The sequence below is a fragment of the Grampus griseus genome (assembly GCF_964374135.1).
Source record: "Grampus griseus genome assembly, chromosome: 16".
Lineage (NCBI taxonomy): Eukaryota > Metazoa > Chordata > Mammalia > Artiodactyla > Delphinidae > Grampus > Grampus griseus.
The window spans coordinates 26167848-26194392 of record NC_139010.1 but is presented as its reverse complement, the minus strand read 5'-3'; the positions used below and the strand labels follow the sequence as shown (position 1 = coordinate 26194392).

The window sequence follows — 26545 nt, the reverse complement described above, 5'->3', positions numbered from 1 at the left end:
CCCAGCCAAGTGAGACCTGCCTGCTTCAGGAAGCGGTAGGCTGCAGACCAAGTGTGAACACACCTCCATTCGGGCCAGCCAGACCCCTCCAGGGCCAGGGAAGGGGGGAGAAGTGCTGCCCATTGGACAATGTTTTGAATGAATTGATTTAAACTCAGATCTTCTTGGTTCTCAAGAATCAGTCTCTCCTCTCATACAGACAGAAGGCAGAGGGCATTTTTTTTTCCTGGAAAGGAAACTGCTTAAAGAAATCAAGATCAAGTCAGAGGAAAGAGACTGCTGAAACACAGAAGTGGAATTAATGAACGCTTCCAAAAGGAAAGAGAAGATTAGTCCTACTCACTCACCCAGACTCTGGGAGTTGCCCGTTGCTCTGTGAGCCATCTCAAGGTCTGTCCCTGGAATCTCAGCACTGGTTTTCAGGATTTGTCCTGCAGGGGGCAGCTTGACTGCCTGGGGCAGATGCTGAGGGACCTATTCTATTTGGCCCAGGTTCCACTGTATGCTCTATTTAGGCTTCCCTATAGCCTTCAAAATACTTGTTGATTTGTTGATTAACTGAGAGGCATCCAGAAGAGGGTGAATAGGGTGAAGAGCCTCTATCTTCAAGTAATAGCAGCCACTGTTTATTCAGGGCTTACCATGAAACAGACACACTACATGCATCCCTGTCCTTCACACTGATATTATCCCCATTGTATACATGAGCAGTCCAAGGCTCAGAGACGGCAATTCACTGGTCCAAGGTCACACAGCTAGGACACCTTGCTGGAGAAGAGCAGACTCAGGCTGACTTTGAAAAGCTGGCACATAGGGGAGGGGTCAGACTTGTTCTGTATGATCTCAAAGGAAAGCCTTTCGTTCTGGTCCTCCACAGCCTTTTCGTGGCCTTTGGGGTCTCAACAGATCGAAGTGGGAGACTTGAGGCAAAAGATGGGACAGAAGGGTCTTCAAGGAGGAGGGATGTGGATTCATATCCTGACACTACCGGTCATGTCAGCTCTCTGTGCCTCTCTCTTCTCATCTGTAAAATGGGACATAATTGATCAGGCCAGGCCACGCTGCTTCATTCTACCTTTCACGGTTCCCTATAGCTCTTGGTATCAAGTCCAATCTCTTATCATGACTTAGAGGCTCCTGCACGCTCAGGTCCTAGCTTTCCTCTCCAGCCTCTTGTCTCATCACCTCAGCCAGAGCAAACTGTTTCTCGGTCCCCAAACTCTTCAAGTTCTCTTCATCCTCCAGGCCTTTTTACACCCTCTCCTTGGTCACCCTGTTGAACTTTCCTAGGTGGGCAAGAACGGGTGGCATTTGAACTCAGGCGCTGGAGATGGCCATGCTGATCTTCACAACAGCACACCCAAGGGGTGTGTTGGGCCCCACAGGTGAGCATCATCTACTATGTGCCTCAGAGCAGAAAGAAGTTGAAAACTTTCAAGGGAGGGTAGCTCTGGTATGGACTGGATGCCGGCTGGCTCTGTCCACCCTCCAGGTGGGAAAAGAACCTGTGCTACTCCTCACTGCTTATTCTGTCCTCTCGCACAGGTGGGCAGCAGCTGTTTTGGGGTAGGGGTGGGCAGGAGAAATCCAGGTGGGTGTGGTAAGAGATGGTGAAGGGAAGGTTGAGTTCCATGATGTTCTGACCAGGCAGGCCTAGGCAGAGCCCATGGTTTCCAGACTAACCGTGTTATTCCTGAGGTCTAAGCATTAAGGGTCCCCTGGTGAGCATTGTCGGGAAAGCCAGCCCAGACCCCAGCATTCCACCAGGACTTTAAGCTGTGGTTTGAAAACTCAAACACTCCAGGGCCTGGGGTGCTGTCCTAATGAATGGAGTCAGAGCTGTGGCCCTCTTAACCTGTTGCTTTCTCACTTTGGAGGGACATGGATTGACAGAGAGGATGTCTCTGTTGGAAGTAAAACATCAATGCAGATGCCGTGATAAATGCTGCCTAGTATTGGAGAGACCAGAGGGAGACTGGGCCCCGCCCTTCTCCCAACTGAGGCCCGCTGTTCCTGCTGGGATGAGAGCCCCAGGTGACCTACCACCCCAGGAAGCAGGTGCTGTCAGGCCCCTCTTCTCCCTCACACCTTTCACTGGAAATTTGCGCTGTGATCTGGAAACTTTCAACGACTTGTATCTTCCTTCCTCTCTGGGCCTGACAGCTTTTTTCAGAATTCTGGAATGTTGTTCTGCCAGCAGGGCAAGTGCTGGGGAATTAATACTTCCGAGGAACAACCTTCAGCCAAAGACTGACAGGTCTTCTTTTTTTTTTTTTTTACTGGCATAGGTAAATTTTAATATATACTTGGCATTTTCTAGATCTTGATAATTTAGCAACTCTGAGATTTTGTACCAATATAATGTATAATTCTTTTAAGTATAAATATGAACAACTTTTTAAAATTTAATTTTATTTATTTACTTTTTATACAGTAGGTTCTTATTAGTTATCTTTTTTTTTTTTTTTTTTTTTTTTTTTGGTGGTACGCGGGCCCCTCACTGCTGCGGCGTCTCCCGTTGCGGAGCACAGGCTCCGGACGCGCAGGCCCAGCGGCCATGGCTCACGAGCCCAGCCACTCCGCGGCCTGTGGGATCCTCCCGGACCGGGGCACGAACCCACGTTCCCTGCATTGGCAGGCGGACTCTCAACCACTGCGCCACCAGGGAAGCCCTAGTTATCTATTTTATACATATTACTGTATATATGTCAATCCCAATCTCATAATTCATCCCACCAGCACCAGCCTGCCCCCGCTTCCCCCCTTGGTGTCCATACGTTTGTTCTCTACATCTGTGTCTCTATTTCTGCCCTGCAAACAAGTTCATCTGTATCATTTTTCTAGATTCCACATATATGCATTAATATACAATATTTGTTTTTCTCTTTCTGACTTACTTCACTCTGTATGACAGTCTCTAGGTCCATCCATGTCTCTACAAATGACCCAGTTTTGTCCCTTTTTATGGCTGAGTAATATTCCATTGTATATATGTACCACATCTTCTTTATTCATTTGTCTGTCGATGGGCATTTAGATTGCTTCCATGACCTGGCTATTGTAAATAGTGCTGCAATGAACATTGGGGTGCATGTGTCTTTTTGAATTATGTTTTTTTTTCTGGGTATATGCCCCGTAGTATGCTGGGTCATATGGTAATTCTATTTTTAGTTTTTTAAGGAACCTCTATACTGTTCTCCATAGTGGCTATATCAATTTACATTCCCACCAACAGTGCAAGAGGGTTCCCTTTTCTCCACACCCTCTCCAGCATTTGTTGTTTGTAGATTTTCTGATGACGAACATTCTAACTGGTGTGAGGTGATACCTCATTGTAGTTTTGATTTGCATTTCTTTAATGATTAGTGATGTTGAGCAGCTTTTCATGTGCTTCTTGGCCATCTGTATGTCGTCTTTGGAGAAATGTCTGTTTAGGTCTCCTGCCCATTTTTGGATTGGGTTGTTTGTTTTTTTGATATTCAGCTGCATGAGCTGTTTATATATTTTGGAGATTAATCCTTTGTCCGTGGATGCGTTTGCAAATATTTTCTCCCATTATGAGGGTTGTCTTTTGGTCTTGTTTATGGTTTCCTTTGCTGTGCAAAAGCTTTTAAGTTTCATTAGGTCCCATTTGTTTATTTTTGTTTTTATTTCCATTGCTCTAGGAGGTGGGGACTGACAGGTCTTTGATGTAGGAATACTCTTGGGCTCCCTCACCTCACCCCTCAGCTCAGATCATTCCAAGGTTCAAGCTTTATGCACTTCCTGGAGGTGTTCAGCTCCAGTTGTCCAAGGTGGCAGCTGGCTCAACCCTGCACCCTTGGCTGGCTGTCTCCTCCCCTCTTCCCCTCCTCCCCTGCCAGGCTGTCTGCAGCTCCGACATAAACCATTTGCTCTCAAATCTTTGTCTCAGCATCAGCTTGTGGTGTAATTCAAACCAAGTGACCCAGTTTTCAAGAGGAAGCAGAAATCTGGTTTTTATATAAAATCCCTTAATTTTAAAGTGGTGGCCAGTTGTTAAAAAGAAAAGCAGACCATGCATGGACCACACATCCACAGGGTAGATTTGGTCCATGGCCAGTGCTGTGCAGGGCTGTGTGTGTACCTGGGCCTGGCCTGACCCTGACATCCCTTAAATGCTTCGGCATCATGGCTTTGGCTATTCTCATGGGTGCTCTTTCCAGCAGCTTGGCTTTATTCTTCCCCTGCATCTCATGAGAATGTCCCCTCCTAGCTGTCACTCTCTGCTCCCCCCTCCCTCCCTCCATCCATCCCTCCCTCCCTCCCTCCCTCCCTCCCTCCCTCCCTCCCTTCCTTCCTTCCTTCCTTCCTTCCTTCCTTCTCTTATTCTGATTTTCTTGAGGAAGCCTCTCCTGCTGAGTCTTTACTACTTGCTTGCTCTTCTAATAAACTGCACAGCAGCATTTAGCAAGGGATTTACTAGCTACTAGGGGATTACATCTCCAGGGAACCCGTTTACTGTTGGTAACCTTTGTCCGGCTGTTTCAGAAATGGCTCCTTTAAGAATGACCCCAAGCTCTAGTTTCTCAGATCAATAGTGTCCTGTGGTGTTTATGCCTGGCCTGGTTCTCCAGGGTCTCCACTCTCTGTGGGGGTCAACACATCTTTTGGGTAATGCCACAGAGGCCCTGCAGGTGTGGGTTGATTTGAGGACACGAAGGGTTTCAAGCAACTGGGAGGTTTTATGACAGCTGCATGGATGCCTTGGAGCTGTGAACTCTGACCCATAGTGACCCTGAGGCTGCTACTCCCCACACAGGCTGACTCTTGCCCCTGGCCTGCAGCTCAGTGAGAATGATGTGAAAGTGGGATGGGGCCCTGAAACCCTGGGCTTTTTCTCCCCAGCCACTTCACCTACCACCTTATTGTCTGCTTACCATGGCTTTTAGTCTTACACTTGCAGGTATCTGGTAGGTACACATTGTTCTATAGAATGCCAAAGTCTTGAAAATCTTGTTTGGCAAACAAAAAAAGTTTTCATGGTAAAAGAATTCCACCCATAAAATTTGTTATGAGTGAATCCTGGTAAGCTGGGTCAGACAGAGGAAAGCAGGGCTTCTAAGCGCCTTTAATGCACTAATGTGCACTATGACTTCTTAAGAGAGGTTAGGTGACAACAGTTCCTCCAAAAACACTTGGGGCACTGCTACAGACTCTAGGACCTGGCAGTGCGGGGCCTGGCAGGGCTCCGTGAGCAAGTGGCACAAGTCCAAGGCCTCTCTCTGCTGGTGATCAAACTGCCTGCAGGGATGGAGCCAGCTGACTGCCCCTCCGAGACCCCATGGGGTGTTCGGCTTCTTTCCAGGGTGGATAACTTGGGGTGTAGTGCAGGAAGATTCAGGAACCCTAAGAGGTCTGGGAGTGGAAAGAGGCTCAGCCTAGGCTGGTGGCTGAGGGGGCCAGTGCGTGGGGACGTCGCTAGTCTCTGCTCTGTGATTAGGGCAATTTGGTTCTCCAGGTGGCCATTTGTGGTAGGAAACACAGCCTAGAAATTAAACTAAATATATCCAGTCCCCAGCAGATTGGACACAGCAATGGCACCTGGCTGGGGACGGGGTGGCCGAGGTTCCACCCAGGTCGGGATGTCATGTGCTGACTCCTATATTTTAAGGGTTGGGAGGGAAATGGTTTGAGCTTCCAAGACCTGGCCTGGGTGGAATGACAGAGATACAGGTTTGAGTTTTGGGGAAGAGGTCTCATTTCCTCATATCATGCTTCACTCTGTCACCCCTTCACTCCAGGGACCGTTGTCCCCAGTGCTCAGCTCTTCTCTGCCTCCTCATGGCTGCTGCAGTTCCTACTTCCCGTCTGTCCCCAAACCCACAAAGCTCCACCAGCTTTGTCTTTCTGTGTTCCAAAAGGAACCCTCGCCCTTTTCCCTGAGGAAATGCCCATTCCCTCCAGGTGGCTGTTAGGAAACAAAAGCGTGGAAATTTAATTTGCACTAAGTTGATATGACTGATACAGCAATGTAATTGCATTAAATTTCTTAGTTGAAAGGGTTCTTGGTAATCTCAGGTGATTTTTGAGATTTTGTTGAAGGCCAAATGAAATCTTAAGTACTCTTTCAACATGTGAAGTGAATGAACGCACAGTTGCTCCCAGTGAGAGCGTTGCCTGCCCTTTCAGCTGACTTCAATCCATCCCTAAAGGGACTTTTTTGGAACAATGGTTATCAACTACTAATTACACCTTTCATTCTAACGGAAACTGGGGTACAGATTAAGGGAAGTGACTTGCCCAAGGTCACAGGGCCAGAGAGTGGCAAGGCTGGGACTTGTCCCCAGGTCCCCTGACCTTTAGCTAATGTTCTTGTCCCTCCCCGACAATGATGAGGTATTTCTCTCTCAGACCTCATCCTTGTAGCCAACTCCAAACAGTTATCACCAGCTCTGCCATTCTGGTAAAAGAATATTCATCACACCCTCTGCACTTATCCGTGCTTCCCTTGTGCCTTTCACCCCTGAAGAGTAGGCAGTTTTTCTGACCTGCTTCATGCTGGAAGTTACCCCTTTCCTACTGCTGCTAATTTTTTTCCCTGTTACTTTTTTTTTTTTTCCTATTCCCCTCCCCACTCCAGCTTTATTGAGATATAATTGACGTACAAATTTTCCTGTTAAATTTTTACAACCCAGTTGCTGCTGAGAATAAATGCAAAAAAGAGGGCAGAGACATTTCAGATTCTGCTCATTGCGCGTTTTCATTTTTAATTAAATAAATCAAGTAAGCCATCAGGTGATGGGTTCACATTCTGTTCTGCAGAGAAGATCCTGACTGGTGGTGGCCACCAGCTTTCTGAAGGCAGCCCCTGTGTTTCCAGGAGATTGTAGCCACGACAAGAACATCTGGGACATTGACGGCAAGGGGGCTGGGAGCAACATGGCCAAGCAGGCTGAGCTACATGCTACACATACACACGTGTGGACACATATGTACATACCATGGCCACGTATGGCCATGAAGGGGTATCCTGTACTATGCGCCCATGAAACATGACAGGGGGCCAAAATTCTTGGCAAAAAGAGTTTGCAGGAACCAGGAGGGAGCAGGGGAGCCAGGCAGACTTGGCCTAGAAAGTACAGATGAAAGGGAGACTTTAGGGGGTGACCAGTTCAAGCCCAATGACAGAAGAAGCAAGGAACATAGGTCATTTTATTTGACAAATAAATACAAATAAAATACCTGGTCTACAGTATGAGCTAGGCCCTGAGGATGGTACCATGTAATCTTGGAAACACATAACTAACTAGTCCCCCATGCACAGTATGGAATGACAAAGGTCACAAGACCCTAGGATCTTGAAGTTCTTATGACATCTGAGCTGCCAACTCTGCTTCATCCTTTTGAGGTAAAGAGCAGCTTCCACTCTTCTGAAACCATGGGCAGTTGAAAGCCCATGTGGCTACATTCAGGAAACTCTGGGCCGCCTCCCTGCCTTCTAGCTGGACCATGTGCTAGGAATCTTCACAGGCAAACTCATTAACTTTGGAACTCAGAGGACGCTCCTTCTTTAAATTTGTGCAGACTAACAAGATCCACTTCTTGGAGCTTGTCAGACTGCACAAGTTTAAAGAAGGAGCATCCTCTGCAGGCATCTGTTCCCCCACCCCACTCTCCCTGCCTCAGGAACCCACCCCTCTGAGACCCACCTTTGCTTTCAGTCTTTGGGGATGGGAGTGGGAGAGGACTGCCTTGGGGACACAGCCATCCAGTCTTCTGCCCCTGTCCTTCATAATCCAGGGCTTCTGAAGGGATAGGCCTCATAGTCAATTAACACAGAACCAGGGCTGGAAGAGACCTTCAGGGTCAGGACCAGACCATCTGATGCTTACATCTCCTGTCTGCTCTCTAGGCCAAGCATACGTCTTCTGGGACAGGGACCTCCTGGAGCTTGTTCAGAAAGCAGAGGTGGAAGGGAAAGATGTTCTTGTAATGGGTCGGTTGGGTCCTCTGCTCTTAAGGGTTTGGTTAGCAGCTGCCCCATTAGACCAGCCTCTGGCATAGCTCCCAGGCTGAGGGTGCTGGCAGGGAAACATTTTTTTCCCCTGTTCATTTGGTTACTTATTTTCAAGTGAGTGCATCACATAAAGGGACAGAGGGCTAGAATTTGCTTATGTCTCTCAACCTTAATAATAAGTTGGTGATAACCTGCAAGGGCCATGCTACAGAGATCTGCTTCTTCTTTTTCCCTCTTCATGGGACTCAGGAATCCTGCCCCCGCAAAATCCTGCTCCCAAAGACCCTTCCCCCCATGTCCTCATCCACTCCAAGGTTTATAAACAAGGCCCAGAGGAGAAGCCAGGAATGGGCAGCAGTGGCGACAGCCTGAGGGTGTTGGACACTGCCCTGTCTCACCAAGGCCTGGAATGTTCTGAACTATTTTTATAGGCTGGGCTAAAGAGGTCTTCATGAAGAAAAAGAAAAACGAATAAACGCTCATTGCTGAATGAGCCTCTTGTTCCCAGGAAGCTGGCGGTGGGCGGAGGTGAGGCCTCAACACTCCCTCTGTCTCCAGGCAGGTGGGTGCTGTGGAGGTGAAGGCTCGTGGGGGGCCAGAGGGAGCAGAGAAACCAGGGCTGGCCTCGCTGGAAGAGGAGGCACTAGCTCCCAGCTGGACCACCTCCCCTAGCCCAGCTCCCTGCTGAAAACCCCTCACACGTTACTCCAACCAGGTCCCATGGAGTGTAGAGTCAGTAGTCATCCCTCCCTCTCCTCCCTAAACCCCAAGGGTTCCCAGAGCATTGCTAAGCCCAAGGCAACACTCTCTTGAGGTGTGTCCTATTTCAGATACCTGGACAAAGGTAATATAGCAGAAAGGGCCTTACTGTCATATCTTCAAATCAACAAGAGGAAACCGAGCTAAAAAAATACCCTGCGGCCATCGTGACTCCCACGCTCAGTTTTGTCCTCTCGTGTATTCTGAATCGTCTTGGAGTGTCCTTGTATGTATGAAGTGAATGGTTTCTATTATTATCGTCTTTTTTGATTTGGGTACAGCTTTGAGTCCCTGCAAAAAATAAAATATTTTCTGTCTCTTCTTTTTCACAAAATAAATAAATTAAGTCAACCTGCAGTGTACAAATTGATAATGTCCTGAGAAGTCCCAAAGGTCCATTCTCGGCATAGTCCTCAGAGCTCAGGGGTGGAGGCCTTGGCCCCAGAGGCACAGTAAGGGAAGAAGGAAGAAGTCTGCAGTCCACACTAGGAGGGCCCCAGGAACCAGAAAGGGCCTTGGATAGAGGTTCCTGCCTCCCACCACCCCCAGGTGGGGAACAGTGGAGGGAGCAGGGCAAGGTCTGGGGAAGAATGGCCAGTACTTCTGGGCCTGCCAGAATCATCCTGGCCCCACTCTGCCCCAGGATCAAGTTTTCAGAGCTGGAGTCCCTTTGGACCCCAGATTAGAGCCATTTCCCGGCACAATTTATTCTTGGAACAGAAAACCTAGAGACTTCCTCGATTGGCTGAATCCATGGTGATGGAGACCCAGCAGCTCAAACGCACTGACTGTAATGGATCCCACAAGATGGCCACTGTCCTCACCTTTTCAAAGGCTGGCTTCCTGCCAGGACACCCCCCCCTTCCCTATGGCAACACTAGCTGGACCCAGATCCTGTATTTCCCTGCTCCCCATAATACTCAAAACAAAACTCAGCCCTCTGGGCTTGACAATGAGACGGATCTGATACAGAGGTTGTCCAGGAAATCAGAAATAGCCCTTAGTGAACTGCTGACGCTTCCTGCAAGTTCTGAGGTGGTACTGAGTGCTGCTCCCTAGTTTGGGGTGGGAATGGGGAAACGCTTCCACTCTGGGGACATCTGCTTGGTCACAGGACCCTGACGCCCCAGGAAATATGTTAGGACCTGGGAGAGATGTTCAAATCTGGCCTCTTCTTGGGGAGGGGATGAGGATTGCTAATTTATGCTGCCTCTGGACACTCAGCAAAGAACGCCACTGGTTTCTGACATTTGTTCCACGTTGGATCAAACAAAAAAGCCCGTGGGGCGCTGTGGGCTGCCATGTGGCCACCTTGGCTCTGGTTCTTCTGGGGGAAGGCTCCTCCTCCTCTTCCTCCAGCAGGAGCCAAAGTGCTCCCCACTGGTCTTCCTGGCCCCCCTCAGCCCCTCAAGCCCACAATGCTTCCAAGCAGCACTCCTGTAGAAACAAACCTGAAAACACAGCCACAAGAGACCAAACCATAAATAACTTAAAAAAAAATAAAACATGCACCCCATCCCACATTGAGCAATACTCTTCCCAGAGCCCTAAATGAGGAATTCCAGACACTAACCACATAACCATGACGACCAACCATGTGGCTGACCTCTGTCCCTGTCTTCTCGGGGGACGGGGTATCCTGATGTGACTTCTCCCTTAGGAGCACTCTGTATTTCCTTCTGCGCCTTGCCCCACAGCGGCCTGGCCGGAAATGACAGGACTCATGAGCTGCCTTTTGCCTCCAGGGACCACTGATGCTCCTGCCAGTCAGGCTTGAGGCCGCTTTCAAATATGGACCTGCTCTCGGGGAGCCAACTGAGCTAGGACAGGGTCTTCGGGCTGCAATCACACGAGGGCCAGCCACGCCATTTCAAACCATGCTGCCTGCTAGCAGCAAGGACATGAATGGGTCAGGGGAGGTAGCCACGAGCATCTAAGGTGGGCAGAGGCCATGGACTTGGCAGTTCTGCATCCACCGTTCAGCCTCGAGCTTGGATGGGGAACAGGGTCATGGCCCATGACCGTATATCATTCCCCCCTCCCCGAATAACTCTAAAAGGTAAGCAGAGGCTTTTCTTTAGGTGTGTGATACAGATAAAGCATAAGGCAACGGGGAAGGTTTTTTCTGTGTGTGTGTTTGTGTTTTTATGTTCTTCTGCCTCTCTGTGTGGTGTGAGTGTAGGTATTTGTCTTTATATGTGTATGTTTGTTTTGTAGCTCTATATAGAGCTGATTTCACCTCTCCCCAGGGACCCACCCAGATGCCACACTGGATTATGGAGAAATTCGGAAACTGAAAGGTTGACACTGAGTACAGCAGGGGGTCTGACTGTGGCTAGTCAGTGTCTGAAACCCCTTCTGGTTGTTAAATATTTGTGGACTCTGACCCACAGGGTCTACAGGCACCTATGTGTGTTTCATGTATATTTCTGTGTGTGTGTGTGTGTGTGTGTGTGTGTGTGTGTGTGTGTGAGAGAGAGAGAGAGAGAGACAGAGAGAGAGACAGAGACAGAGAGAGGGAAAGAGAGGCGAGAAAGGCTTGTCAATAGGCTCGGGCCTGCCTGGGCCTGCTCAGGACACCACAGCCCCTTAGGTCTGGGTTTGCAGCCCTCAAAAGGACTGGCCACTGTCCTGTTCTCAGCGGGAAGCTCCAGGCCCACAGCTAGGGCGGGAAGCGAGCGGGCTCAGGGCCTACTTCTACAGCGCAGGCGCCACCTACGCCCTGCACGTCTTCCTGCCCACCCCCGCGGCGGCGCTGCAGTCTCCCAGCTGGCCTGGGTGAGGCAGGCAAGGCGGGGCTTTCACCAGGAGGGGTGCTCGACGCCCCGGGTCCCCTACGTGACCCAGAAGGTGCCGCGCTCCTCCAGCAGGCTGACGGAGCGGTTGGAGAGCGAGGCGGCGTCCTGCACAGGCTTGTAGCCAAAGAGGCGCATGGCGGGGCCGCAGGCAGCCTGTACCACCTGCGCTAGCTTGAAGGGCATGCTGAAGCGCCACTTCTCAAACTGCTCCGAGGAGTTCTTCTGCGTGGAGTAGATGCCGTCGTGCGCCGCCTGGGTGTTCTTCTGGATCCAGTCCTCCACCTGCGGGGTCAGGGGAATGCCTGCAAAGCGGTACATCTCCTGGGCCTTCTGCAGCGGCCTGAGGGCCACGTCCTCGTAGCGCACCAGCATGTAACGGCCCCGCAGCCAGGCCGGCTGCCTCAGGCCCAGCTCAGCGGACAGGCGGATGCTCTCACAGTTGCCCTTCAGCCGCAGCACCTCCTCCTCCCTCAGCTGGTCCTGTCCCTTGGCCAGCCAGTTCTTCCAGGTCTCGTACTTGTCGGCGAAGGCCACCATGCGGGAGGCTAGCACAGCGCGGGGGTCGCGCACCAGCTGGATGACGCGGAGGTCCAGACGGGGGTCCTCGGCCAGCGGCTGCAGGAACTCCAGCTGCCGTATGCGGACGGCCTTGATTGCCATGTGCTCCTTGCGGCGGCAGGCCTCGGAGGCCAGCGTCATGTTGAGGAGGCCGCAGCGGCGGTTCTTGCAGGGGTACTTCTCGAATACCTTCTTGACGAGGGGCGTGCAGACGGGGTCCTCGCAGAGGGAGCGGCTGGAGCCCCGGCGGAACACGAACTGGGTCAGGTGGTCCTCGGGTGCCGGGATGATGAAATGCTCCAGGAGGTACAGGTCGCACAGGAAGAGCTGCTTGAGCACGTCGCGGTATACCAGGGCCGAGCCTGCGGCGTTGGCGCCGCCCTGCTCGAAAGACACCGTGCGCTCGATGTGCCACAGCGGCTCAAAGAGGTAGAAGATGTTGCCCTGCTGATTGAAGAACTCGCCCACAAACGAGGAGCCCGTGCGCGTGGTGGCCATGAGGAGCAAGTGGCGCCGGGGCGGGGCCTCGGCGGGTGGGCGGGACTCCTGCTCCCACTCTGTGGTCTCCTCCTCAGCCTCCTCTGCCGGCGCCACGCCTAGCTGCAGACTGAGGTTTCGCAGGCGGCTCTGCAGCTGCGTGAAGGCCGAATCCAGCTCACTCAGGGACAGGAGGGATGCGTTCTCGGCCAAGACTAGGGCTGGGTCGGTGCTATTGGCATCTGCCGGGGATTGGGGGATCTGCTTCAGTTTGTCCGAGACCCTGTGAGAACAGAGGGATACCGGGGTCAATGACTGACTGGGGACTCCATCCCCTGTGCCACCCTGAGGAGCATCCCAGGATAATCACCCAGAAGCCGACTCTGAGGCAAGGATTTGAGTGTAAGTAGTTTATTTGGGACTTGATCACAGGAAGAACGGGTAGAGGGGTAGGGAAGTGAGGCAGGGAGGAAAGGAAGTCCATAAGGGTGAGCAGGCTACCCCTGTGGCCAAATCGCTCTGCCGGAGGAACCCCAGGAGACGGTGTAGATAGAACACACCTCAGGATTCTCTACCCAAGGGGTGTGAAGCTCCCAGTTGGCCTTGACTGAGGGCTGCTCCCAGAGGCATTTACTCCCCAGGACTTGTGGCTTGCCAGTGTGCAGGTGGAGAGAATGCCCTCAGGTGGAGAGTTGCAGGATCTTGCAATAGGACCCAGTAGGCACAAACTGGAGCAGTCCATGCTAAGGAACCCAGGCAGGGCACTGACATAGTGCCTACTACATAGCCCTATTCCTAACCTACCCATCCTGGTTGATGCTTTCTTGCAGGGGTTGTGCTTGGGAGAGAAGGTCTGTGAAATCTTTCTATGTCTTGCAGGCCCACTAGCAGGGCCACTGCACACAGCGGTACACTGCCAACTCTAGGGGGCAGCATTCCCAGCGTAGCTGTTGTGAGTGCACACCCCTGGAGTTGAACAGTGCACAACCTGGGCAGCTGAACATGGCAGCCCTGCCCACCACAGTATCTGTACCAGGACCCTGCCTCACCCTCATCCATGACTTCAGATTGGTATAGGAGATATGCTGTTAATGTGAGGCATCATCCTAGGCCAGGAAGTTAATTAATAATAATAACCACAGCCAGCAAGTACAGGACACCAACTGTGTGTCAGGCACAGGGCTAAACACTTTTACATTTTCTTATTTAATCTTTACAACAAGGCAGGCCCCATTATTAGTCACATTTTACAGAAGAGAGACTTAAGACAGAAAAGTGAAATAATTTGTCTAAGCTGTCACAGCTAGAAAGGGCCAGAATCAGGGGAATTCCCTGGCAGTCCAGTAGTTAGGACTCCATACTTCCACTGCAGGGGTCATGGGTTCAATCCCTGGTGGGGGGACTAAGATCCTGAAAGACGTGCGCTGCGGCCAAAAAAAAGTGCCAGAATCAGGATTCCACCTCAGACTGCCTGAGTCTGGAGCCCAAGTCTCACAGCTGTGCGGTCATGAGGACATGGGCATGACCTACTGCCTGGGCACAGGAGAGGTCTGATGATTACTGGTTGAGGGATTGCCTTTGTAGGTCCACAGACAGCCCTATAAGCTACCTCTCTGCCCCCACCCACCCCACCTTGACAGGGAAGACTTGGGCTTGCATCCCTCACCTTGATATGATTTTATTTTCCTTTTCAATGAAGACAAAAACCACCACCACAAAAGCAAGGAAAAGGGCATATTTGCTCCTCATTCTCAGGCTGTGCAGAAAGTGTCGGCAGTCCTGGGGCAGAGTGAGTCCTTTCTCCATGGGGAAGGGTAGGGCCATGGGCACTCAGCTTGGGGACATCACTCAGGACCTGGCTCGTTGTTCAGGTGGGGGACACCTGGTCCTGTGGAGAGATGAGCAGTCAGGACACCCTTGTCTGTAGATGAGAACAAACAGGAGCTTTTCCACCAGACTTTTGGGGACCACAGCCCTGTTTTGTCAGAACCCCAGACCCACTCTCCCAATGGACTATGCCCCAGAGACTTGAAATGAGGTCATTCAAAATACCAATGAACCTTCTGATTCGTCCATGTCACTTCCAGCAGTTTATGCTTTGACTTCACACATGACTGAAAGGCAAGTGTATGAAAAGAATACTCCTTGCAGTAAACATGTTTGCAATAGCCAAAGAGTGAAAACATCTAAATAAAATATGCTGGAGCAAGCAGTGGATTATTATGCAGCCACGAAGAATAATGAGGTGGATCTACTAATGCTGACGTGAATAATCTACTATATATTGGGTTGGCCAGAAAGTTCGCTCAGGATTTTCCGTAAGATGTTACAGAAAAACCCAAACGAACTTTTTGGCCAACCCAATATGTTATAATTTTATATATAAATAATGTGTATATATTATACATAAGCAAGCTGCAGACATAGTGTGTTTATATAGGCTAGGGTTTCTTAGCGTCAGCACTATTGGCTTTTAAAAAAATTTTATTGGAGTGTAGTTGATTTACAATGTTGTTAGTTTCTGCTGTACAGCAGAGTGAATCAGTTATACGTATACATATATCCCCTCTTTTTAAGATTCTTTTTCCATATAGGTCATTACAGAGTTCCCTGTGCTATACAGTATGTCCTTATTAGTTATCTACTTTATATATAGTAGTGTGTATATGTCAATCCCAATCTCCCAATTTATGCCCCCGCTTTCCCCCTTGGTAGCCATAAGTTTGTTTTCTACATCTGTGACTCTATTTCTGTTTTGTAAATAAGTTCATTTGTGCCTTTTTTTGATATTCCACATATAATCAATTTCATATGATATTTGTCTTTCTCTGACTTACTTCACGCAGTATGACAATCTAGGTCCATCCATGTTGCTGCAAATGGCATTATTTCGTTCTTTTTTATGTCAGCACTAATAACATTTTAGATCAGATCATTCTCTGTTGTGGGGATTGTCCTGTGCATTGTAGGATGTTTAACAGCATCCTTGGCCTCTACTCATTAGATAACAGTAGAATCCCCTTTGCTCAGATGTGACAATCAAAAATATCTCCAGACGTTGTCTAATGTCCTCTGGGCAGGGGGGAGGTACAAAATCATCCCAGGTTGAGAACCTCTGATGTAGTATGATCCCATTTGAAAAAAAAAAATTAAGGGAGAGAAAAGTGGACTGTGACCACAGGCATACACAAGGCCTGTAACAAAGGGACGGGTAGGTCAGGAGAGAAGGGTGGGGTGAGTCTTAGTGTTTGCTGTGTAACATTGTGCACTATTAGAAATTTTACCATGCAGATGTATAATTTTTTTTTTTTTTTTTTTTTGGCTGCGTTGGGTCTTCGTTGCTGCGTGCGGGCTTTCTCTAGTTGCGATGAGCGGGGGCTACTCTTCGTTGTGGTGCATGGGCTTCTCATTGCAGCGGCTTCTCTTGTTGCGGAGCATGGGCTCTAGGTGCGTGGGCTTCAGTAGTTGTGGCTCGCGGGTTCTAGAGCGCAGGCTCAGTAGTTGTGGTACATGGGCTTAGTTGCTCTGCGGCATGTGGGATCTTCCCGGACCAGGGATTGAGCCCGTGTCCCCTGCATTGGCAGGCAGATTCTTAACCATTGTGCTACCAGGGAAGTCCCGGATGTATAAATTTTTAAAAATTAACTAAAGGTTTTCCACCATAGCATGTGAATTCTAACAAAATCCTTCACATGGCCTTGGCCTTCGGGTCTCAGCTTCGTGGGGCAGCTTCCCCGGGATAGGTTAGGGCCTCCTCCGCCCCGCCACAGTACAAAGACTCTCTTTAAGCACCTGAGACTTTGTCATAAAGCAGGCCCACTTGTAATGACTTGTTCAGTGCTAATCATCCCTTTGGGGAGGACGGGGAGTTTGTCTGGCTCCCTCATTATCCCTTAGCACTGGGCCAGGCACACAGGAGACACTCATGCATGGCTGCTAAATGACAGAATGGTTAAAGGGATAAATGACTCTTAGCGGAAAGTGTATATATTTTTTAAAGCTGGAGTAAAAACACCATTGCCCAATGGAGGCTGAATCACCATTTCTTTCACTCGTCCTCACCATCACACACACACACACACACACTGTCCCATACCACAAGCCGCAAGATTCCAGCACAACCCCCTCTTCCAAAAGTCTATCCCTTTCTCCACAAGGACCCTCATCCATGGGAGACAGTCTGCTCCAAGTTTGGAAAAATCTTATTGTGACCTTGTGCAGGACATCCAGGACCATCCTTCTTTCTGGGAATAATGAATTTCTTCCAAGCTGATGACATGGGGGAGTGGGAGGGCAGAAAGGAGGGTCCCAGGGCTGCACCTTCATCACACAATGGAAGTGGCTTTAGGGACAGCCAGAAAATCTACCCTCTGGAGAAAGCAGTGAGGCTTGTGAGAAGACAGATGTGTACCCTGGCAGCTGGAGTGGAGCTCCTCAGCTGTGCAGGGCGGAGTGGTGGTGCGGCAGTGGGCAGCTCTCCCTGGCAGAATGCTGGGGTGCTTTGTGAGTGTGGGCAGTTGGAGGGGAGCCAGGAGGGAAGAGGGCCGCAAGGCCATTTCAAGGGCAACTGAATATTTTTGCCTCTTCCTAATTCTTCTGGGCCATTTCCTATGCACTCATTAAGCAGATATTTTCTGAGCACCTCCTATGTGCCATTCTAGGCACTGGCAATACAGCAGTGAACAAGCAGACCCAGCCCATGCCCTCATGGGGCTTACACTCTGGTTGAAAGAGTCAACTAGAAGGATATGGGTAGATGAAATTTATTGAAATTTATAAAGTTACTACTCTATGCCTGGTGTCAAGCTAAGCACTTGATTTGCATTTCCTCATTTCACAAAAGCCCTATTAGGTAGCGACCAGCCCATTTTACAGATGAGGAAACTGAGGTTGAGAGAGATTAATTTATTTGCCCAAGGTTCCTCCAGCGGCAGCCTGATCACCCCTCTCAGATCGACGTCATTCCAGCCTCTTGATGTTCCACAGTGACACCCCCCCACCCCCGCCATAGCACATGTGGTTGGGCTTTCCAGCTGATGGTCTGTCTTTCTCCCATTCCCAGACTGCAAGTTCTCTGAAGTCAGGACCAGCGTCTAGAATGGCATCCACCATATATCAGCTGCCCAGCAAATCACTGGTGAGTCAACCCGTTGAAGCTGGTGCCTGGAAGGCTGTCAGCATTCGTTTGCAGAATGCCGGGCAGGGCCATGTTCCCCATGCACCCAGTTTAGCCTGTGGTGGGATGCAAGGCCACCTATCCTGCTGGGAGGGTGAGCCCCAGTACTGAGTCTGCAGAGCACAAAGGGTTGAAATCCTGGCTTTCTTCTCTCTCGGCTCTCAGCTGAGAGTTGCCTGGATCTGATGATGTGATGGAAGCAGAAGGAGCTAGGACCAAAAGTCCTGGGCTCTTGTCCTTTCTGCATGTCTACCATGCTGTGTAGCATTGTATAAGTGACTTAACCTCTCTGGGCCTCACTTTCTTCACTGGTAGCATGGAAAGGGTGGTTGCTGTGAGGAGCAGTATCTGGTACATGGGAGAGGGAGAAAAGGCAGGTGTGGCCCAGGGGGAGTTGCGTTCACTGTCTTCTCTCTTTTGGGTCTAACATCTTTGGTAAGATTTACAACTTTGGCTGCCTCGATGACAAAGATCCTGAACCTTCTCCTCCCCTCCCTTCCGGGCACTGTTTCTATTTTCGAGTCGCTGTCCCAGCCCCCTCACCCCCCGAATAATACCAGATTCCTGAGAACCTTCACGACATTGCCCTAAAAGGAAGACGCAAGGGTGAAAACTCCCTCCAAATGAAACCGCAGGCAGGCTGTTGGCTCCTTTGCCCTGCCCAGGCAGGCTACCCCTAGGGTTAGCTTTGGCAGGCCAGCAGGCAAGTGGGCAGGCAGGCGAGAGAGGTTTAGACCCGGGGGTAGCAGAGGGTCACAGATGCCAGGAGGTCACGGGTCATGAGGGACGAGGACAGGGCTGGGATGGGGGTCACTCAGGTAGAACCTGGCCTGCAGGAGGCCCTTTGCAAGAAGTGTGTCTGTGATATCTGTGACACTGGACAAAACTACCTCCCTCCCCAAACCCGTGGTGCCCCCCTTGCTTAGCTCATGGGAAGAATGAAAAATCTCTTCCTTTACTTGATGGATGCCATCTCCCAGGGGAGTACTTGATACCTTCCTGCCCCCCAACACCAGCAAAAGGAAATTGTGACAGCCAAAGGAAAAGGTGGCACGTCCCTGCTGGGATGCCAGTGGAGGTCATATTTCCAGGGCACCAGGGGCAGGTGCCAGCCCAGCTCTGCCTGGATGCAGTGGGGAGTGGGGCAGCCGTCCTGGGCCCAGTTATACTCAGTACTCAGCTCAAATGTCCCCTCCTCCGGAGTCCTTCCCTGACCACTGACCTAAAGTTGACCATCTCCCCTCTCCCTATCATGTTCCCTCTCTGCACCCTGCTTTACTTCCTTCCAGGATGGAAGTGTACTTGTTTGCTGCCTATTTCAGTCACTGGAGTGTGAGCTCTCTGAGGGGAGAGCTCTCTGTCTGCTTCATCCTTGTATGCCCAGTGCCCTGCTCTATGTGCACCAGGCACAGTAGGTGTCTCATAATTTTCGTAGAATGAATAGATGGATGCCTTTTCCAAAGCACTTAGCCCACTGTGAGATGCTTAATCATTCTAAGTTGATGGAAAATACAAAGAGGAAGAAGAAAAAGCCATTGTTCCCTGAGTGAAGCATATGTGCGCACTGTGACCTGTGCTGCGGGTATGCGCTGATTATATGTCCTGAGTGTGTACTACAAGCGTGGGCTGAGCGGGTACTACACGTATATACTACATGTGTGTGCTACGAGTGTGTACTATGGGCAAACCTTGGCGCTTGGGGCTTCACATACATCAGTCTCTTGAATTATATCAATCCGGGATGCCTTTTTTAGGATAAAGAAACTAGGCCTTGTGGCTTTCAGTTCCAAGTCTCTCCAGCTATGGGCTAACAGTAGGGAGGGCAGAAACCAGCGAAGGCATCCCAGGCAATCTCAGTGAGGGAGCGCACTGGAAAGAAAGCAGGCTGTGATCTAAGGCCCGAAACTCGAGGCACCAGCTCCCCTACCCGGCTCTCCCCTCGGAGGCCTTTCTGCTCAGGCCTCCCTCGTGACCTGGCAAGGGGCCTTCACAAGAGAACAGCTTTCTACTTGGATGGCTCCCAGGCAGGCCCTGGGCCCGCCGCTGCCTCCCGTGGGGGGAGGTGGGGTCCCAGAGTCTGCTGTGAATGGCGCTCTGATAAGGGATGGGCCCTGCCAGACGTTGCATCAGGCAGCAAAGCTCCACTCCCCTCCCTTGTCTTGCTCGCGGCCAAGAGCACAGTGGGGACTGGGGCCTCAGCTGTGGCAGGCCCTGCTCACAGCCTTTGCACTGGGCAGGAGGGGCAGCCGCCTGAGCCGAGGGAGGCCAGGAGCTGAGATGGACGAGGCTCCTGGGCAGAGATGCGAGCAGTGAAGCCCATCGTGGGAAAATTCTGAACTAACTCATGAGCGGCAGCCCTCGGGGGCCGGGAGGCTGCCGCAACCATGCCGTGTCGCCAGACACCCGGGAAGGGAGACCTCGGGGGGCTTTCTGTGAGTTGTCTCTGGATCCCCTAGAGTGGAGACGGAGGGCAGGAGCGCACGTGCTCATAGGTGACCTCTGCTTGGGGGATGCAGGAATCCATCCAGGGGCCTGTCCAGGCAAGGTTCTGTTTCACAAAGGGACGCCCAGAGATGGCTTGGGCTGTCGAGCTTAGCATCTGACAAGAGAGTAAATGGCCAGGAGCCGTTGGATGAACCAGTGAGCGAAGGAATGAGAGAAGGAGGAAGTGGATGGAGGCCTGGCTGACGGATGCTCCCCTGCGCAGCCTGGGGCTATCATTCCTCCCCAGGTCCCTCACATCCCAGGGCTCCAGCTTCCTCTCCCAAGAACAAACCATCTAAAACTTCCTTTTGGGCACATGTCCAACCTCAGCCAAGATAGAGCCAGAGTACGTGCTCCAAAGGTGGGGGTATGTGTCACCTGAGTGGCAGTGGGCATCCAAGAACTCGTGAGAAGCTGTGGGCCAGAGCCACGAGGTGGACCAAGGGGCTGAGGCCAGCCTGGTGGGGGTGGGGCCTCCACAGACTCGGAGGGAGCCAGCCCTGGCCGGGACAGACCCCGCTGCCCCTCGGCCCCGTTTGGCTGTGCGGGGGTATGGGGCAGCACGCTCTCTACCCCCAGGGCCTGCTCAGCTGTGTGAGAAGCACATCCTGTGCAGAACGCTGATGGCTGCACGGATACGGGCCCCGAGAACAGTCCCAGCCTCCCTGTCCGCACAGGTACCTCCCGTGCCTCTCACGCTGAACCCTAGGCCCTGGGCCACGTCGGAGCCGACCCACTGCTCTGGGCTTTCCAGCCCTTGCCCAGTCAGGAGCTGCAGCAGAGGCTGGTATCCAGGAGGCCCCTAGCCATGCAGCCAGGCAGCCTGGTGAGGAGTCTGTTGGCTTCTTTGGAACCGACCTGGACGTGGGCTGAGATTCGTGGCCAAGGATGTGCACCCAGCTCTGGAAGTCCAACGTGTGAGAAGCGACTTGAGTGTCTCAGCAGACAGGGCTGGCTAAGTAACTGCAGTGCATTGGCACAATGAAAGCAAGCCAGGCAGGGGTTAAAAACGCTGATGCGCAGCTACAAAAATGGAGTATTAAGTGATGATTCTTTTCACTTTCTACCCTTTTGGATTTGAATTTTTGACAACCATGCACATGTACCACTTTAATGAATAAGCTTTAAAATCTCATCTGAAGCTTAAAAAGAGAAATGTAAGATTACTTTGAAAGCGGCGTGGAAAATGCATTGGAAGAAGGAAGGACTGGAGGCCGGGAGAGCAGGCTGTCCCTTCTGCACTGGTCCAGGAGAGAGGAGGCGGCCTGAGCAAGCAGGGACAGAGTGGACAAGAGGAAGGACAGACATGTGAAACCTTAAGGAAACCCGCGTGGTGCATGTGACTTGCATAGCGTGGATGAGCCTTGAGGACAGTAATGCTTATGAAGTGAAATAAGCCAAACACAAAAGGACAAATCCCGTATGATTCAACGTACATGAGGTACCTAGAGGAGCGCAATTCGTAGAGACAGAAAGGAGAAGGGTGGTTGCCTGGCCCTGGGGGGAGGGGAAATGGGGAGCTGGTGTTTAATGAGGGCACAGTGTCAGTTTGGGAAAATGAAAAAGTTCTGGAGGTGGATAGTGGTGAAGGTGGCACAACATGAATACACTTAATGCCACTGAACTGTGCACTTAAAAATGGTTAAAATAGGGGCTTCCTGGTGGCGCAGTGGTTGAGAGTCCGCCTGCTGATGCAGGGGACACGGGTTCGTGCCCCAGTCTGGGAAGATCCCACATGCCGCAGAGCGGCTGGGCCCGTAAGCCATGGCCGCTGAGCCTGCGCGTCCGGAGCCTGTGCTCCGCAACGGGAGAGGCCACAACAGTGAGAGGCCTGCGTACAGCAAAAAAAAAAAAAAAAAAAAAGTTAAAATAGTACATTTTATGGTATGTCTATTTTCCACAGTAAAAAAGAATTCATAAACAATAGGCAGGGTGAAGGAGGGCAACAAAGGACTCCAGGAGGATCCCTGGTTCCTTCCTTGGACAGCATTCCTGTTCTCTGCTGCACCCACAGCGCCTGGCACGTGGCAGGGCTCATAATGTTTGTGAGGTGAATGAATGGATTCATAACTGTGTTTAAGAATTGGCTGAGTTTCTTGTAGTTTCTCTTCCCCCATGTTAGTGAGGAAGATGACTAACATGCCATTGATTTTATATGTAGAGAGAGAGAGGGAAAGAGACAGAGACAGAGAGACAGACATAGAGACACAGACAGACATCTTGGAAAAGCCTGAACAAATTATACAGTGACTGTCTTGACTTCTTTGCTTTTACATATTGACTTTGAAGCCCTGTGACCTTAGGAAAGGAACTTATACTTGAGTGGTTTCATTATTTATAAATGGGACACTTAACAGCATCTACTGTATACTCAGTGGTCGTGAGGAATTCAGTAAGATGCTGGTGAAATGCTTAATCCAAGCCCAAGTTGTGATAAATGGTCCTACTAAGGAACCACTCACCCTGTCTTTACAGATGCAGCAGACTCTGTGGCTTGTGACTAGTGGCAAGTACTGGAATGGTTGCAGTGGGGTGGGGGTCTCAGTCCCCTAAAAATACCAGGGTGTAGGAAACAGTGATAACCTGATCTGACCACAGCTAGAGACACCCCTCAGGCAGAGCCAACATCTGCTCATTTATGGATAGCATTTGGCTCTGGGCATCTCATCCTCTCTCAGCCTCATTTGGGGGTAAACTTGCTGACTTTCCCCATCCCGAGCACTGCAGTCACCTGTAGCCCTGAAGCAGCAGAGCAGCCGAAGAGAGACCCAGAAACACCATAGGCAGAACCCTTAAGGATGCTCTCTCCCCAGCTTCCCTATAGGCCAGAGCTGCTCACAAATTCCATACGGCCTCCCATCTCCAGGAAGTGCTGAGTGCGCTGACAGGAGTGTGGCTGCAGAATGACAGAAGCCATGGGGTACAATGGAGCCCTGCGGAGTAGCCAGCTCCACTCTGGCTGTGGTGAACAGAGGCATCAGGCCTCAGATCTGTCAGGCTGAGGTCAAGTTGAATGCCAGTGGATTTTGCCCCCAGGACAAAATCATGCTGTCAGCAGGGACTCAGGCCAGCAGCCTTACACAAAGCAGCTCGGCTTCCCAACTCTAGCTGTACTTGCCTTCAACTGTGCAAGTGTGCATTTCTTTCGGAAAGGTCCAAGAGAAATTTGTCCTATACACTACCCCACCAATCATGAAAAACATGGCTTTTGCCCTAAAACTGCAGAATGTCAGGATTGGAAAGGACTTGGAAATTTTCTTATCCACGCTTCCTCTTTTTTCATCTATAGCAATTCAGGTTCAGAGAAGGGAAGTGCTTGACCAAGGCATAACTGGATGGTGACAAAACTTGAACTACTACATAGGTCTCCTGCCTCCCAGGTTAGTGATGGCCCTGCCAAACTTTATCACCCTGACTCTCATAGCTTAGCTCACTCAATAACCTTCAGCACAGGGATGTCAAACAAATGGTACACATTCCACTCAGCAGTCCTATGCCTGGGGCAGACATCACTAATCAATCATTGTCCTCTTTTCAGCTGAGACTAGCTGTAGCCTCATAAGCCTTCTCAGTGCAGTGCCAATCCATTAGAGCTGGCATGTGAGATAAAACCAGTTTGCCCCTCCAACTTTACGGGATCCTTACTGGCTACCAAACAAAATTCCTCACCCTCCTTTAGTTTACCATTCTGCTGTCTGACATCACCCCTCAATGCCAGCCAAATTCCAAGTCTCCTCCTACATAAACCTTCCATTCAAGCACATGTGCCTTGTACATCCATCCTCCAAGCCTTTCATTTAACACATAAAGGCCTTTACTGAACAAAACACCACAGATTACAATTAATGGTGAGGTCATTAAGAATAGTTAAAGCATCAAAATTTGCAAAAAAAAAAAAATTCCTTTTGAAAAGAACTGCAATGGATGCAAGGTTCTTATAATTCTACCTTTCTCCCTCGCTTGGCTTGTGCTTTCATGAATGATAGAGGAGGTAGCGTTACAGAGAGCCTAGGACACTGCACAGAATGGCTGCCAATCCCTTCCACACCACAGCTGGCAGAGATCTTCACACGGCTAATTTTATATTGTCACTCACATGCCTTTGTATGTTTTTATGAATAAGAGCCAAAAATTTTAGAAGTCTTAGGGCTTTCCTACAAAGTGTTTTTTGGATTTGGGGAAAATTTGGGCAAGTCCATTGGAGTGCGTCTTGAGTGTGAACATAATCTGCCATGGGTATTACAGCAGAAAGAGGTTGAGGCCAGTTGCCTAAAGAAAGCATATACGGGCAAATCAAAATGATGCGTGGTGCCACTTTTTCCCATACTGGATTGAAGAACCAAATGTTCCATAATATATTGTGTGGGTGAAATTCTAGGGAAACAACTGGCAGAAACTTGGTGCTCACCGGATACCCACATGCTCTCTACCTTCCCCAGCCCCTCCTGCAGTTAGGTTGGGCCAGTGACCAGGTTCTGACCTGTGGGGATGTAGGTTAAAGTGATATAAGCCACTTCAAGTCCTGTAAAATGATCCCACACATTCCCCAGGTCCTCTCTTCTCTTGCTGTGACAAGAACTGGAGGCCACATGTTCCAACTAGCTTAATACAGTGTGGAAGCAGCCCAGATCCTGAGCCGCTGCTTGGAGAGTCACGCCACCTGCATCAGAGGTGATGCAAGTACAAAATTAGCCTTTGTGGTGCTGAGCCACCATAACAGGATTTCTGAGATTACCGGGAAGAGAAAAACTCTCAATGCATAAGCCCAGGGTCCCCTTCCTGCTTTCTCCTACTGACTGACATTCCCAAGGAGACTTTCTGCACCGGAGAATGTTCATGTAAGGGACAGATGGAGAGGAGAATTTCTTTTGCTCCCTGTTTTTTTTTCCAATCCTACTGTCTTCAATGCAGAGGATACAGAATTTGGGTCGTCCAGGGTGGTCCGCAGTCCCACAGTTTCCTCAAGCCCCCATTTAATCCTTCCTGTTAACAGTAGGCAGGGGCTTTATTCCTTGTGACTCTTCTCTTTTTCACCAGGGAGTTCTGCCCACCATCCAGGCGCCAGATCTGTAGGGGAGGTAGCGGTAGAAGAGAGGGGAGCAGACTGGGTCTTAGCCCACACCGACTACTGCTATTGTCTGGGCTGATCAATGGCCACGAAGGAGTCCATCTATACCCAGCCCTTGGAGAGGAGAGCCGGAGTCTGAAGGTGGCGAGAGAGGTCCAGGCTGTCAATGTCTAACTGCTCTGAGGACTAGACAGGGGGGACTTGCAATCAGACTTGGTTTGGGTGCCAGCTCTCCCATTTATTCTCTAGTGATTTTTAAAATTAATTAATTAATTTATAGCTGCGTTGGGTCTTCGTTGCGCGTGGGCTTTCTCTAGTTGTGGTGAGCGGGGACTGCTCTTCGTTGCAGAGCACAGGCTTCAGTAGTTGTGGCACGTGGGCTCAGTAGTTGTGGCTCGCGGGCTCTACAGCGCAGGCTCAGTAGTTGGTTGTAGTGCACGGGCTTAGTCACTCTGCGGCATGTGGGATCTTTGCGGACCAGGGCTCAAACCCATGTCCCCTGAATTGGCAGGCAGATTCTTAACCACTGCGCCACCAGGGAAGCCCTCTCTGGTGATTTTAAGCAAGGTATTTAACTGCTCTGAGCCTGGGTCAGCCCCACAGCATTGTCGTGAGCATCAGGTAAGCTTGTGTGAGGCTCTGAAAATAAGGAGGACTGCACACAGGCTGGTCATCATTACAGGTCTGGACCAGTGTGAGCCAGATCCTGTCTATGCTGATGGCACTGTTGGTTTACACCCTGCACGCACATCTCTCTCCCAGCTGGGCTGCAGGCTGCCGCAGGGGAAGGACACTGGCTGATTCACTTTGCCTTTTCCTATGGAACCAGCCCAGAAAATCCTTGCCTGCTGTGGCTTTGCTGCTGCTATTACTATGGGCCCAGGACACTCCTTTCTGGCATGATTTGGAGGGCCGCTCACCTCATGCATCAGGTCCCAGGCCTAGACACACCTGGATATGGCGGTTGCCAAACAGTTTCAGCCTTCTCAGCTGGGAGGGCAAGTCATTTCGATTCCTGGGCCAAGGCCGATCAATTGGAAGTGGCTGTCTGAAGCGTGTTTGAAAAGGTCGCTCTCCGCAGGAAAAGAGTGTGGTGACTGCTTGGTGACGTCTACTGCGGCTAGAGGGGTAGCACGCTGTTGTGCATTTGCTGAATCTGCTTGAGCACTGCTTTTCGACCCTGACAGCATGTGAGAATTATCTGGAGTTTCAGAAATTGCTGAGGCCCGGGTCCCACACCCAGAGAT

The 26545-nt window shown here is 50.6% G+C and overlaps 1 protein-coding gene across 1 annotated transcript in view; it reads right to left on the bottom strand.

Annotated features, from left to right (window-relative positions):
* Positions 1–11571: 11571 nt before the first annotated feature.
* The window catches only part of CHST3 (carbohydrate sulfotransferase 3), a gene marked incomplete at its 3' end in the record, with an annotated part of 35809 nt that continues 20835 nt past the window's right edge, over positions 11572–26545 (bottom strand). The window contains exons 2-3 of the mRNA XM_082673881.1: positions 14237–14458; positions 11572–12853 (exon numbers count right to left, since the gene is read on the bottom strand). Coding sequence (XP_082530007.1) covers positions 11572–12853; positions 14237–14394 — 1440 coding nt within the window. The 5' untranslated portion in view covers positions 14395–14458. The remainder of the gene's footprint in view (positions 12854–14236; positions 14459–26545) is intronic.